Source organism: Gigantopelta aegis, chromosome 5, assembly GCF_016097555.1.
Source record: "Gigantopelta aegis isolate Gae_Host chromosome 5, Gae_host_genome, whole genome shotgun sequence".
NCBI classification, from domain to species: Eukaryota; Metazoa; Mollusca; class Gastropoda; order Neomphalida; family Peltospiridae; genus Gigantopelta; species Gigantopelta aegis.
The window spans coordinates 698,421-714,620 of NC_054703.1; the positions used below are offsets into that span (position 1 = coordinate 698,421).

At 32.6% G+C, this 16,200-nt stretch overlaps 1 protein-coding gene across 3 annotated transcripts in view; it reads left to right on the forward strand.

Annotated features, from left to right (window-relative positions):
• LOC121373821 overlaps nt 1–16,200 on the forward strand; it is a 71,926-nt gene that overhangs the window by 12,403 nt on the left and 43,323 nt on the right. For all 3 annotated transcript variants that reach the window (XR_005958136.1, XM_041500599.1, XM_041500600.1), the window contains exons 3-5: nt 6,375–6,460; nt 9,847–9,905; nt 12,928–13,007. Coding sequence is in view for 2 of the 3 variants with exons in the window: in XM_041500599.1 (XP_041356533.1) it covers nt 6,375–6,460; nt 9,847–9,905; nt 12,928–13,007 (225 nt within the window). In the remaining variant the exon portion in view is untranslated. The remainder of the gene's footprint in view (nt 1–6,374; nt 6,461–9,846; nt 9,906–12,927; nt 13,008–16,200) is intronic.

Genomic DNA, 16,200 nt, shown 5'->3' on the forward strand with positions numbered 1-16,200 from the left:
ATTAACAAAGCTACACAGTTATACAGTATTAACAAAGCTCCACGGTTATACAGTATTAACAAAGCTATTAACAGTAAACAAACACACAGTTATACAGTATTAACAAAGCTCCATGGGTTATTACAAAGCTAGTTATACAGTATTAACAAAGCTCCATGGTTATACAGTATTAACAAAGCTACACAGTTATACAGTATTAACAAAGCTCCATGGTTATACACTATTAACAAAGCTACACAGTTATACACTATTAACAAAGCTACACAGTTATACACTGTTAACAAAGCTACACAGTTATACACTGTTAACAAAGCTACACAGTTATACAGTATTAACAAAGCTCCATGGTTATACAGTATTATCAAAGCTCCATGGTTATACACTATTAACAAAGCTACACAGTTATACACTATTAACAAAGCTCCATGGTGATACAGTATTAACAAAGCAACATAGTTATACAGTATTAACAAAGCTACACAGTTATACACTATTAACAAAGCTCCAAGTTATACAGTATTAACAACAGTTATACACTATTAACAAAGCTACACAGTTATACACTATTAACAAAGCTACACAGTTATACACTATTAACAAAGCTCCATGGTTTATACAGTATTAACAAAGCTATACATAACAAAGGTTATACACTATTAACAAAGCTACACAGATTATACACTATTAACAAAGCTCAACAGCTGGTGGTATTGTTATACAGTATTAACAAATACAGTTATTAACAAAGCAAACACAGTTACACAGTATTAACAAAGCTACACAGTTATACAGTATTAACAAAGCTCCACGGTTATACAGTATTAACAAAAGTTATACAGTATTAACAAAGCTCCACGGTTATACAGTATTAACAAAGCTACACAGTTACACATTATTAACAAAGCTACACAGTTATACAGTATTAACAAAGCTCCACGGTTATACTTTATTAACAAAACTACACAGTTAGACATCATTAACAAAGATCCATGGTTATACAGTATTAACAAAGCTACACAGTTATACAGTATTAACAAAGCTCCATGGTTATACAGTATTAACAAAGCAACACAGTTATACACTATTAACAAAGCTCTACAGTTATACATTATTAACAAAGCTGCATGGTTATACAGTATTAACAAAGCTACACAGTTATACACTGTTAACAAAGCTACACAGTTATACACTGTTAACAAAGCTACACAGTTATACACTATTAACAAAGCTCCATGGTTATACAGTATTAACAAAGCTCCATGGTTATACACTATTAACAAAGCTACACAGATATACACTATTAACAAAGCTCCATGGTGATACAGTATTAACAAAGCAACACAGTTACACATTATTAACAAAGCTACACAGTTATACAGTATTAACAAAGCTCCACGGTTATACAGTATTAACAAAGCTCCACGGTTATACAGTATTAACAAAGCTACACAGTTACACATTATTAACAAAGCTACACAGTTATACAGTATTAACAAAGCTCCACGGTTATACTTTATTAACAAAACTACACAGTTAGACATCATTAACAAAGATCCATGGTTATACAGTATTAACAAAGCTACACAGTTATACAGTATTAACAAAGCTCCATGGTTATACACTATTAACAAAGCTACACAGTTATACAGTATTAAGAAAGCTCCATGGTTATACATTATTAACAAAGCTACACAGTTAAACACTATTATCAAAGCTCTACAGTTATACAGTATTAACAAAGCTACACAGTTAGACATTATTAACAAAGCTGCTTGGTTATACAGTATTAACAAAGCTACACATTTTTACAGTATTAACAAAGCTCCATGGTTATACACTATTAAGAAAGCTACACAGTTATACACTATTAACAAAGCTCCATGGTTATACAGTATTAACAAAGCTACACAGTTATACACTATTAACAAAGCTCCATGGTTATACAGTATTAACAAAGCTACACAGTTATACACTATTAACAAAGCTCCATGGTTATACACTATTAACAAAGCTCCATGGTTATACAGTATTAACAAAGCTCCAAGGTTATACACTATTAACAAAGCTCCATGGTTATACAGTATTAACAAAGCTAAACAGTTAGACATTGTTAACAAAGCTCCATGGTTATACAGTATTAACAAAGCTAAACAGTTATACAGTATTAACAAAGCTACACAGTTATACAGTATTAACAAAGCTCCATGGTTATACAGTATTAACAAAACTACAGTTACACACTATTAACAAAGCTCCACGGTTATACAGTATTAACAAAGCTAAAAAGTTAGACATTATTAACAAAGCTACACAGTTATACAGTATTAACAAAGCTAAACGTTATACAGTATTACCAAAGCTGCATGGTTATACAGTATTAACAAAACTACAGTTACACACTATTAACAAAGCTCCACGGTTATACAGTATTAACAAAGCTAAACAGTTAGACATTATTAACAAAGCTAAACAGTTAGACAGTATTACCAAAGCTAAACAGTTAGACATTATTAACAAAGCTACACGGGTATACACTAGTACCGGCCTCGGTGGCGTCGTGGTTAGGCCATCGGTCTACAGGCTGGTAGGTACTGGGTTCGGAACCCAGTCGAGGCATGAGATTTTGAATCCAGATACCGACTCCAAACCCTGAGTGAGTGCTCCACAAGGCTCAGTGGATACGTGTAAACCACTTGCACCAACCAGTGATCCATAACTGGTTCAACAAAGGCCATGGTTTGTGCTATCCTGCCTGTGGGAAGCGCACATAAAAGATCCCTTGCTGCTAATCGGAAAGAGTAGATCATGTAGTGGCGACAGCGAGTGTCTGACGTCATATAACCGTAAATAAAATGTGTTGAGTGCGTCATTAAATAAAACATTTCTTTCTTTCGGGTATACAGTATTAACAAAGGTACGCAGTTATACAGTATTAACAAAGCTCCACGGTTATGCATTATTAACAAAGCTACACAGTTATACAGTATTAACAAAGCTCCACGGTTATACAGTATTAACAAAGCTACATGGTTATACAGTATTAACAGAGCTACACAGTTACACAGTATTAACGAAGCTACACAGTTATACAGTATTAACAAAGCTACACAGTTACACATTATTAACATAGCTACACAATTATACAGTATTAACAAAGCTACACAGTTACACAATATGAATAAAGCTACACAGTTACACATTATTAACAAAGCTACACAGTTACACAGAATTAACAAACCTACGCAGTTAGACAGGATTATCAAAGCTACAGAGTTGCACAATATTAGCAAAGTTACACAGTTATACAATATTAACAAAGCTACACAGTTACTCAGTATTACCACTTGCACCGATCAGTGATCCATAACTGGTTCAACAAATGCCATGGTTTGTGCTATCCTGCCTGTGGGAGGCGCAAATAAAAGATCCCTTGCTGCTAATCAGAAAGAGTAGCCCATGTAGTGGCGACAGCGGGTTTCCTCTCAAAATCTGTGTGGTCCTTAACCATATATCTGAAACTATATAACCTTAAATACAATGTGTTGAGTGCGTTGTTAAATAAAACATTTCTTTCTTTTTTCAGTTACAGAGTATTAACAAAGCTACACCGTTACACATTATTAACAAAGCTACAAAGTTATACAGTATTAACAAAGCTACACAGTTACACAGTATTTACAAAGCTACACAGTTATACAGTATTGACATAGCTACACAGTTATACAGTATTAACACAGCTACACAGTTATACAGTATTAACACAGCTACACAGTTATACAGTATTAACACAGCTACACAGTTATACAGTATTAACACAGCTTTACAGCTACACAGTATTAACAAAGCTACACAGTTACACAGTATTAACAAAGCTACACAGGTACACAGTATTAACAGAGCTACACAGTTACACCGTATTAGCAAAGCTACACAGTTACACAGAATTAACAAAGCTACACAGTTACACTGTATTAACAAAGCTAGACAGTTACTCAGTATTAACAGAGCTACACAGTTACACAGTATTAACAAAGCTACACAGTTACACAGTATTAACAATGCTACACAGTTACACTGTATTAACAAAGCTAGACAGGTACACTGTATTAACAAAACTACACAGTTTACAGTATTAACAAAGCTACACAGTTACTCAGTATTAACAAAGCTACACAGTTACTCAGTATTAACAAAGCTACACAGTTACACATTATTGTCAAAGCTACACAGTTACACAGTATTAACAAAGCTAGACAGTTACACTGTATTAACAAAGCTAGACAGTTACACTGTATTAACAAAGCTAGACAGGTACACTGTATTAACAAAGCTAGACAGTTACACAGTATTAACAAAGCTAGATAGGTACACTGTATTAACAAAGCTAGACAGTTACACTGTATTAACAAAGCTAGACAGGTACACTGTATTAACAAAGCTAGACAGTTACACTGTATTAACAAAGCTACACAGTTAAACAGTATTAACAACGCTACACAGTTACACTGTATTAACAAATCTACATTTACACAGTATTAACAAAGCTATAGATCTACACAGTTATACAATATTATCCAAACAACACAACCAGGCTATATATAGAATACTATACGAGTTTTCGCTAGATATCATTTTTACGAAACGAGTGAACTTCCCAAACGTATCTGACCGAACGAAAGTGAGGTCAGATACGTTTTGGAAGTTCACGAGTTTCGTAAAAATGATATCTAGCGAAAACGAGTGTGGTATTTTATTTATTACCCTCTTTTAAATCACGCAAATTATGAAAAATAAATAAATCAATCAATCAATTGTGTAGCCTATTTCAAGACCGGATGTTGATTTGCATAACTAGCCGGTGCACGACTACGTACCGCCGCATTGAGAAATAGTTCGTTGTACTTCCGCTACTTCTCAGTGACGTTTTCAGGGGAGTGGTGTAGACGTAGGCCTACTTTCCCATAAATTTCCATCGGGTTTCATTTTTTAATTTAAAGAAAGCATCAATATATGTTTATTTTCATATTGGGTGAAAAATGGTTAAAACTAATGCATAAATCCATATTTTAACAAAACGCCCCCAAGAAACAAATGTTCCCGTTACCCCACTGGCACTGGTTATGCTAATAATGATGAATTCACAAATCACAACTGACAATAACAATTTGTTGACCAAAAATCCAACCAATAAGAGAATAACAAGTGTTTTTGCAGTTAAAAACGTGTAGCTTGCAAAAGCAGCTGAGTTCACGGGAAAACTAAAGTGATAACTTTAAGGTCGACGACAGTCACTTTTCGCTCCCTTCTTTTAGCTTTTTTTTGTACACAATAAATATAGCATATCTTACCGTAATTTCACTTGAAATCCATATTTCGTAAAATGTACAATTTTTCAATCACAGAATTTTCTTCAAAAACATCCAGGTGCTTCAGTAATGTTCGAAAAAAAAAATCAATAGGAATTTTGCATTGGATTTTTTCCAGCATTCTTAAAAAGGAAACGTCATGTACCCAGTTTGTGGTTATTGTAAGGAGGTGCAAAATGATATCATTGGAATTCTGACGTCATTCAAATTCAAAATTAGCTATATTATTACAATGCATCGCCACATTAAAATAAAAACTGGTCTACTAACCTTGACCCCTGTTAAATTTGTACAACAAGCAAACAACGCTGTTTACAGGTCGGTATATTTTACTTTTTTCATAATTCTACAAAAAATATTAAATTAAGTTTTAAAAAATAAAAAACTACCTTTTGTCAAATATATCATATGAAAAAAATTAACGTTGGATATGTTTCATTTAGTGTGTACGAAGCCAAAACAAGGGTCCAAAAAATGACTGTCGTAGACCTTAATAATGATGAATTCACAAATCACAACTGACAATAACAATTTGTAGACCAAAAATCCACATAATAAATAAAATGAATATGTTTAATTATTGTTCTATTCATTCTTTTATTTTTATTTTTTTATTTAAAAATATTTCTCGCGCGGTCCAGTTTACATCAACTTTTAATGAATGACATTTGTAGTAAAAGTTGTGGATGTTACTGACCTTGACATTAATTATGAATGAAAAAAATAGTCCCGTTATGCTAATAAGGTCGCTGTCCAACCAATCGAAATTAACTCTGTTCCCTGTTGACAAATCAAAACACAGTTTGTAATACGCACCTGGTGGTGCGTACGAAATTTGTACGACACCGCTATATCTTCACCAGGAGGGTAATAAACAATAATATTAATTATAATTCAGTTCTAAAATATTCGAATTATTTCATCTTGTTTACTATGAATGTTCAGCGGTGAAAATATTTCAGTTATTAAAGCTTTAAATAGGACGCTTTGTTGTTTATTATTTTTCAGTCTTCAAAACCGACATTTCCAGGCAAAGTTCCTAAATTATTGAAAGATGTCGTAGTTAAGAGAGAGCGTAAACCATCAACAGTATGGTATGTAACGCTATAACGGTTTGATGATACTGTATCTTATTGTGATAAGAAAACATCAATAACAGTATGGTATGTGAAGCTGTAAGGATTTGATAATACTGTATGATATTTTCATAAGAAAATATCGCCAACTGTATGGTAATGTAACGATTTGATGATACTATCATACTGTGATAAAAACACATCAACAACAGTATGGTATGTAAAGCTGTAATGATTTGATGATACTGTATCATACTATGATAAAAACACACCAACAACAGTATGGTATATGAAGATGTAATGATTTGATGATACTGTATCATACTATGATAAGGACAAACACCAACAACAGTATGGTATGTAAAGCTGTAACAATTTGATGATGCTGTATCATATTTTGACAAGAAAATATCGCCAACTGTATGGTAATGTAACGATTTGATGATACTATCATACTATGATAAGGACAAACACCAACAACAGTATGGTATGTAAAGCTGTAACCATTTGATGATGCTGTATCATATTGTGATAAGAAAAAAACCCATCAGCAACAGTATTAAAATGTAATTATAAGCAATGCTTATAATTTCTTGTTGTTTAATCAAGAACATGGAGATAGTGGCATAGAGAGGGGTTGGGGTGGGTGTGTGCATAGGGGCAATGCCCCCATCACATTTATTTTATTGTATTAAATTTTATAAAATCAAACATACATACACACATACATACATAGTATGGTTGCCCTCCCCCCCCCCCCCCAATAGTGGGTTGACCCCTCCCAATATAAAATCATGGCTACGTCAATGCATGGGGGTCCGTCAGTCTCAGCTAGTGATTTGTTTTAGTCTGGACTAGTGGAAATTATCAACTGTGTTACTATAATACATACGACACTAGCCAAAGCTTTTGTGAGGAGTAGTGACATTAAATTCTCAAACACTTGTTGAAAATTGATAGCAGGGCAGGCCATCAGACATTTTACCTATTATTTCATAGTTTTGAATGTAAAAAGACATTATCTCAGAATTGTTTGTGTCAGAGTTCATGTTTATAAGTCCAGTTTAGTTAGTTTTCAGTTATAATAAAAATGTTGATCTGTTGGTTTCTTCCAATATGATGATCAATTATAAAAATCCATAATCAACTGTCATGGGAAGTAAACAAATTCTGTAACTGTTCCTACAGTTTGAATGCTGAAACTGGTGTTAGCTGTAATTGTTGCTGCAGTTTGAATGCTGAAACTGGTGTTAACTGTAATTGTTCCTGCAGTTTGAATGCCGAAACTGGTGTTAACTGTAATTGTTCCTGCAGTTTGAATGCCGAAACTGGTGTTAACTGTAATTGTTCCCGCAGTTTGAATGCCGAAACTGGTGTTAACTGTAATTGTTCCCGCAGTTTGAATGCCGAAACTGGTGTTAACTGTAATTGTTCCCGCAGTTTGAATGCCGAAACTGGTGTTAACTGTAATTGTTCCCGCAGTTTGAATGCCGAAACTGGTGTTAACTGTAATTGTTCCCGCAGTTTGAATGCCGAAACTGGTGTTAACTGTAATTGTTCCCGCAGTTTGAATGCCGAAACTGGTGTTAACTGTAATTGTTCCCGCAGTTTGAATGCCGAAACTGGTGTTAACTGTAACTGTTCCCACAGTTTGAACGCCGAAACTGATGTTAACTGTAACTGTTCCCACAGTTTGAACGCCGAAACTGATATTAACTGTAATTGTTCCTACAGTTTGAAGTTTGAATGATGAAACTGATGTTAACTGTAATTGTTCCTACAATTTCAATATGTTAACTGTAATTGTTCCTACAATTCAATATGTTAACTGTAATTGTTCCTACAATTTGAAGTTTGAATGATGAAACTGGTGTTAACTGTAATTATTCTCAACAGTTTGAAGTTTGAATGATGAAACTGGTGTTAACTGTAATTATTCTTACAGTTTGAAGTTTGAATGCTGAAACTAATGTTAACTGTAATTGTTCCTACAGTTTGAAGTTTAATTGATGACAATGATGTTAACTGTAATTGTTCCTACAATTCAATATGTTAACTGTAATTGTTCCTACAGTTTAAAGTTTAATTGATGACAGTGATTTTAACTGTAATTGTTCCTACAATTTCAATATGTTAACTGTAATTGTTCCTACAGTTTGAAATTTGAATGACGAAACTGATATTAACTGTAATTGTTCCTACAGTTTGAAGTTTGAATGATGAAACTGATATTAACTGTAATTGTTCCAACAGTTTGAAGTTTGAATGATGAAACTGATATTAACTGTAATTGTTCCAACAGTTTGAAATTTAAATGATGATACTGATGTGAGCTGTAATTGTTCCTACAGTTTGAGGTTTAAATGACGAAACTGATGTGAACTGTAATTGATCAGGACTACATTCTGAATGATGGAAACTGTAAATAATTAATATGTTGGAGTTCAGGATGATTTTTATGTGCATGTAAAAAATACAGATAGTAAATGGATATTAAATGCAAAGTCCTAAGTAATACTTCAAACGTTTCTTAAAGAGACATTCCTGAGTTTGCTGCATTATAAAATGTTTCCGATTAATAAAATATTTCTACGATTAAACTTACATATTAAATATATTTTCTTGTTTAGAATATCAGTGTCTGTATATTCAATGTGTTTCTTGTCGTCTTAATATTTGTACGAAGCCCAAACTGGATTTTGTCTTCAAATAATTTCGTACGTACGAAAAAAAGTATTTTAGGAAATAAAATGAAATTTACGCTAGTACAACTATTAAAACGATGAGAAACACGTTTAATATACAGCCTCTAATATGTTGTGCAGAAAAATATATTTGATATGTTATTACAATCGTTAAAAAGTCTGTGTTAGTCGATAACATTTTAAAAATTGTAGCAAACTCGGGAATGTCCCTTTAAGTTTAAATAATTTGAACTACAGTGAAATCTCTCTAAACTGGATGCTGAACAAACTGGAATCCTGAACAAATCCTCAAATTCTGTTTAAAAAAGGTACAGATATTCGGGCCAAAATATTTTGCCTAAAACCAGTTCACCATGTATCTCCATCATTCTAACAACAATATTAGTTGTAGTCCATGTAAATAGTCGTTTGTAACCCTATAGAGCTGTTTGGCAGAAATGCTAATATGAATAAATGATGTTTTCCATATACTGCCATTTTCGTTTAATTCAGGCAAAAATATTACTCTTTGAAAATGGGAACCCGTACGCATATGTTAGATGAATTGCACATTTACGTTGATGTCATCATCTTTATCCAATCTCAGTAATTTACAAACTTTGCAGTTGGCCTGAGACCATTTATTAGTATTTCCTTTTGGTGCATAAACAGGTTACTAGACCAAGGTACTTTACTAACATATAACAAATTGTATTTCAGCCAAACCTTCGTTGTTGGAAATCCTGGAGCTATGGAGCCTCTACCCATTATACCCCCAAGTGAGTCTAGTTGATGAACATTAACATGGAAGTTTAATATATTTTTCCTTTAAAGGGACATTCCTGAGTTTGCTGCACTTTGTAAGAGGTTATCGACTAACAGAGACTTTTTATCGATTGTAATTGCATATCAAATATATTTTTTCTGTGTAAAATATTAGTGGCTGTGTATTAAACATGTTTCTGATCGTCCTAATATTTGTACTAGGTTAAATTTCATCTTATTTCCTAAAGTATAGGGGTTTTTTTCGTACGTACGTACGGACAGAATCCAGTTTGGGCGTCTTACAAACATTAAGACGACCAGAAACACATTGAATATACAGACACTGATATTCTAAACAAGAAGATATATTTAATATGTAAGTTTAATCGTAGAAATATTTTATTAGTCGGAAAATCTTACAATGCAGCAAACTCAGGAATGTCCCTTTAAGGGGCCGATCAGCAATTACGTAATTTTCTAGAGAGGCAGGGGACATTTTATTCAGTTTCGCGTTATGATTCGTTATACAAGTTTCAGAGACCACTACACCATTTTAAAAATTAAGTAGTGGTTGCAAATCGATTGTAAATCAGTTAACAAGTTTCAGAGATAACTACACCATCCTAAATGTTAAATAGTAGCTGCAAATCGAGTTTCTATGAATTAACAAGTTTCAGAGATACCTACACCATCCTAAATGTTAAATAGTAACTGCAAATCGAGTTTCTATCAATTAACAAGTTTCAGAGATCGCTACACCATTCTAACTGTTAAATAGTAACTGCAAATCGAGTTTCTATGAATTAACAAGTTTCAGAGATCGCTACACCATTCTAACTGTTAAATAGTAACTGCAAGTCGGGTTTCTATGAATTAACAAGTTTCAGAGATCGCAACAACATTCTAACTGTTAAATAGTAACTGCAAGTCGGGTTTCAATGAATTAACAAGTTTCAGAGATCGCTACACCATTCTAAATGTAAAGTAGTGGCTGCAAATCTATTGTCAATCCATTCAAAAGTTTCGGAGATCGTTACACCATTCTAAACATTAAATAGTGGTTGCAAATCGATTGTAAATCAATTAACACGTTTCAGAGACAACTACACTATTTTGAACATTAAATAATGGTTGCAAATCGATTGTAAATCAGTTAACAAGTTTCAGAGATCGCTACACCATTCTAAACATTAAATACTAATTGCAAATCTATTGTAAATCAGTTAACAAGTTTCCGAGATCGCTACACCATTCTAAACATTAAATACTAATTGCAAATCGATTATAAATTAGTTAACAAGTTTCAGAGACAACTGCACCATTCTAAACATTAAATACTAATTGCAAATCGATTGTAAATCAGTTAACAAGTTTCAGAGATCGCTACACCATTCTAAATGTTAAATAGTGGCTGCAAATCGATTGTAAATCAATTAACAAGTTTCAGATATCGCTACACCACTCTGAACATTAAATAGTGGTTACAACTCGATTGTAAATCAGTTAACAAGTTTCAGAGATCGCTACTCCATTCTAAACATCAAATAGTGGTAGCAAATCGATTGTAAATCAGTTAGCACGTTTCAGAGACCACTACACTATTTTAAACATTAAATAGTGGTTGCAAATCGTTTGTAAATCAGTTAACAGGTTTCAGATATCGGTATGCCATTCTAAATGTTAAATAGTAATTGCAAATCTATTATAAACCAGTTAACACGTTTCAGAGACCACTACACTATTTTAAACATTAAATAGTAATTGCGAATCGATTGTAAATCAATTAACAAGTTTCAGAGATCGCTACACCATTCTAAACGTTAAATAGTAACTGCAAATTAAGTTTCAATCTATTAACAAGTTTTAGTTATCTCTAAACGTTAAATAGTTACTGCAAATCGAGTTTCAATCTATTAACAAGTTTTAGTTATCGCTACACCATTCTAAAGTTAAATAGTGGCTGCAAATCGAGTTTCAATCTATTAACAAGTTTTAGTTATCTCTACACCATTCTAAACGTTAAATAGTGGCTGCAAATCGAGTTTCAATCTATTAACACGTTTTAGTTATCGCTACACCATTCTAAACGTTAAATAGTGGATGCAAATCGAGTTTCAATCTATTAACACGTTTTAGTTATCGCTACACCATTCTAAACGTTAAATAGTGGATGCAAATCGAGTTTCAATGTATTAACAAGTTTTAGTTATCGCTACACCATTCTAAACGTTAAATAGTGGCTGCAAATCGAGTTTCAATCTATTAACAAGTTTTAGTTATCGTTACACCATTCTAAACGTTAAATAGTAGTAAATAAACGAGCGCAGTAAATAAAATTAGAAAACAATTATATTTATTATGATTAAGACAAGTTTAACTAAATAACACAACTTACTTAAAGCGACAAACCCTAGTTTTTAAACACTAAACTATATTTTGTTTCACTATTTGAGCTGTTTTTTATAAGTGACACCAGACATTGCTTTGATTTTATTGTTTAGAATATCCATTTCCATACTGTTTTACATCTGAAGTGTTTATAGTCATCCCGGTGTTTTTAATATCACAAAATGCATTTTTCATATTTTACAAAATACATGTGCATCTGAGAACTAACAGTAACTGTTATGGAATTGAGTTCTATTCTGTTTGCAAGGAAATTCTTTACCGTTTCAATATCACAGACACTTGTTTCACTCTGTTGTAACTTTATCCATATCTGTTACAGGTTTGTAGATTAACTAAACTTAGTGTCTATTTTTACAGGTCGTATCTAGGGTGTGCGATTTTAATCTGGAAAGTTAGTTGAATTTTGTGAAATTTACAGAACGCTGAGTGTCCTGACTAGGGATTTGATGTCATTCCAGCGAACATTTTGTTTTTACTGTACAGTCAGAATGGTCTTTATTACTATAATAAGATTAAATCGGTATGTAATATTAATAAACCATGTCAGGCACTAAATAGCCATCATTTACAATGTGTTGATTTGTTATTAAAGATACATTAATTCCCTTCGTTTTCTTCTAATTGTAGTTGTGAAGTGTCCAAGACTTCATAAAAATGGAAGTGTTATTCCTTACAGCAGTCTGGTTGACCATAATGAATCTCTGACGGTTAGTAGTCATCTTGTTATCATCTCATTATCATTGTCATTATCATTATCATTAATATCTTGTTAGCATCTCATGATCTTTTCATTATCATTCATTTCATTAGCATCTCATTATTAATATATCATCATCATATTATCATCTTATTATAATCTCATTATTATCTCATTAGCATCTCATTATCATCTCATTATTAATATCTTATTAGCATCTCGTTATCATCTCATTATCAATATCTCATTATCATCTTATTATTAGCATCTCATTATCGTCTCATTACCATCTCATTATGATTTCATTATAAGAATTTGGTTGTATACTCTGATTCATCACTGATAATGGATATGTGAATTGTTAAATTATCAAATTGTGTATCTGACTATTATAGTTGTATTGATATGAAAGAAATACTCATTCTGAGTAGTATTGTTCTGTCAGTACAACACAAGGCTTGTATTTAGTATAATATTCGTTTTGATATAAAAGCAAAACTACTATATTTGTATATTGTTCTTAAAGACTAATTATCACTAATAAATTTGTCTTAATATGAAATTGGGGCGGGATTTAGCTCTTTTAATTGAGTGCTGGCTTGAAGTGCTTGGGTTGCATGATCGAATAACCTCTGTGGATCTATTATGCTGATTGGGTTTTTCTCGTTTCAACCTGTGCACCACAACTGAACAAAGGCTGTGTTATGTGCTTTCCTGCCTGTGGGAAAGTGCATATAAAAGATCCCTTGCTGCATTAGAAATGTAGCAGGTTTCCTCTAATGACTACGAGTCAGAATTACCAAATGTTTTACATCCAGTAGCTGATGATTAATTAATCAATGTGCTCCAGTGGTGTTGTTAAACAAAACAAACTTTCTCTTCTGATATGAAATTAGATTCATTCGGACTAGAATATTTGTATTGATACCAAATCACTCATTCTGACTAGCATAATTGTATTGATATGAAATTAGACACATTCTGGCAAGTATTTTGTACAGATATGAAAGAAAGACTCATTTTGACTAGATGTGCGGTCGGTTTGGGATCGTTCCAGCCAGTGAACCATGACTGGTATGTGCTATTCTGTCTGTGGGATGGTGCATATAAAATATCCCTTGCTACTAATGGAAAAATGTAGTGGGTTTCCTCTCTTAGACTATATGTCAACATTACCAAATGTTTGACATACAATAGCCGATGATTAATAAATCAATGTGCTCTATTGGTGTCATTAAACAAAACAAACTTTAAACAAACAAACATTCTGACCAGCATTTTGTACAGATGCGAAAGAAAAACTAATTCTGACTAGTATATTTGCATTGATATAAAATTAGCCTCATTTTGACTAGTATTTTTGTAATGTCTAAAGACTCATTCTAACTAGTATATTTGTATTGTTCTAAGACTCATTCTGACTAGTATTTTGTATTGTTCCGAGACTCATTCTGACTAGTATATTTGTATTGTTCTAAGACTCATTCTGACTAGTATTTTTGTAATGTTTAAAGACTCATTCTGACTAGTATATTTGTATTGTTCTAAGACTCATTCTGACTAGTACGCTGTATCGTTCCGAGACTCATTCGGATTAGTATATTTGAATTGTTCTGATACTCATTCTTACTGGTTTATGTGTATTTACATTTAAAAACAATTCAAAATAGAATAGAATAGATGTTTAACGACACCCAAGCAAAAAAAAAAATAAAAAAAAAATACATGGCTATTGGGTGTCAAAACGTAAGGGCTGATCAACATCAGTATAAAAGCGTTAAATAAAAACACAGTGTAAAGAACTTCGCAAAAATATACAAATATCACAGATAGGTAAAATAAAAATTGTGAATAAAGTCAGTATCACGTAGAAATTGAAATTTATTTAAGTTCTGGATGGAATTGAAAGGATTCCATCACATTTACAAAAACTCAGTGTTACAATGCTTTTTTCATATGATATTCGTTATAGTTATAAAATACATTTACAAATTTACAAAAGTTATTTATCCTGTACTGACGTTTGACTTTCCAATAGGTGTTTATTTAAAGCGATATACACTAGTTTTTCGTCTAAGAAGTAATGGTTAAAGAGACACGCTCTAGTTATTTTTAGAAGGTATTTCCCTATTTAAACATTACACACTTTAGCTTCTTTCTGTTATAACCCTATTCAAATGTGTCTTACAGGTTTGTAGATTAACTAAACTTGGTGTCAATTTTCATGGGCTGAAACTAGGGTCTGCGCTTTTAATAACTTATGATAAATTCAGACACGTCATGTGCACTTGTCATATTGTGTTCACGTTTCAAAAATAAGCCATGATTATCAAGTGAAGTCTGTAAAATTGTTTAAAGGACATTCCTGAGTTTGCTGCATTTTAAGATGTTTCTGACTAATAAAATATTTCTACGATTAAACTTACTTATTAAATATATTTTTTACTTTAGAATATTAGTGTCTGTATATCCAATGTGTTTCTAGTCGTCATAATATTTGTAAGAAGCCCAAAACTGGATTTTCTCTTCAAATAATTCGTACCTGCGAAAAAAAGAGATATTTTAGGAAATAAAATGAATATTAGAACGCTCATAAACACATTTATTATACAGCCGCTAATATTTTATGCAGAAAAATATATTTGATATGCAATTGCAGTCGTTTAAAAAGTCTGTCAGTTGATAACATCTTAAAAATTGCAGCAAACCCAGGAATGTCCCTTTAACATGCACATTCCGAACTTGCTGTTGTAGTGTAAGGTCTGGCAGCTCCTATGTTAAAACTTCTTTCGCTGTCCACCTCCACATCCCAGTCCTTGTCTCCCCAACCGTGACATGTACTTGTTTGTTGTGGTTATCCATGCCACACACCTGTCATTTCCCATCATCTTTAGCCGTGGGGATTAGTCTTGACTACTTATAGTGCAGGGTCTTATCTTTGTCAGTCCCTTTGTCCATAAGAACAACATGGTTATCCACTCCAGGGAATGTTTTTGTTAAATATCGAATCGCGATTAGCTACACAAGTTTCAGAGATCGCTACACAATTTTGAAATATTAAACAGTAGTTGCTAAACAATTTTCAATTGACTAGAAATATCGCTAATCAAGATTTTGAAAACAAAATGTTCCCTGCATTCAGTATGAAATATATTTGTATCAACATCAGCGACTCATTCTTGAGGTGATATAACACAATACAA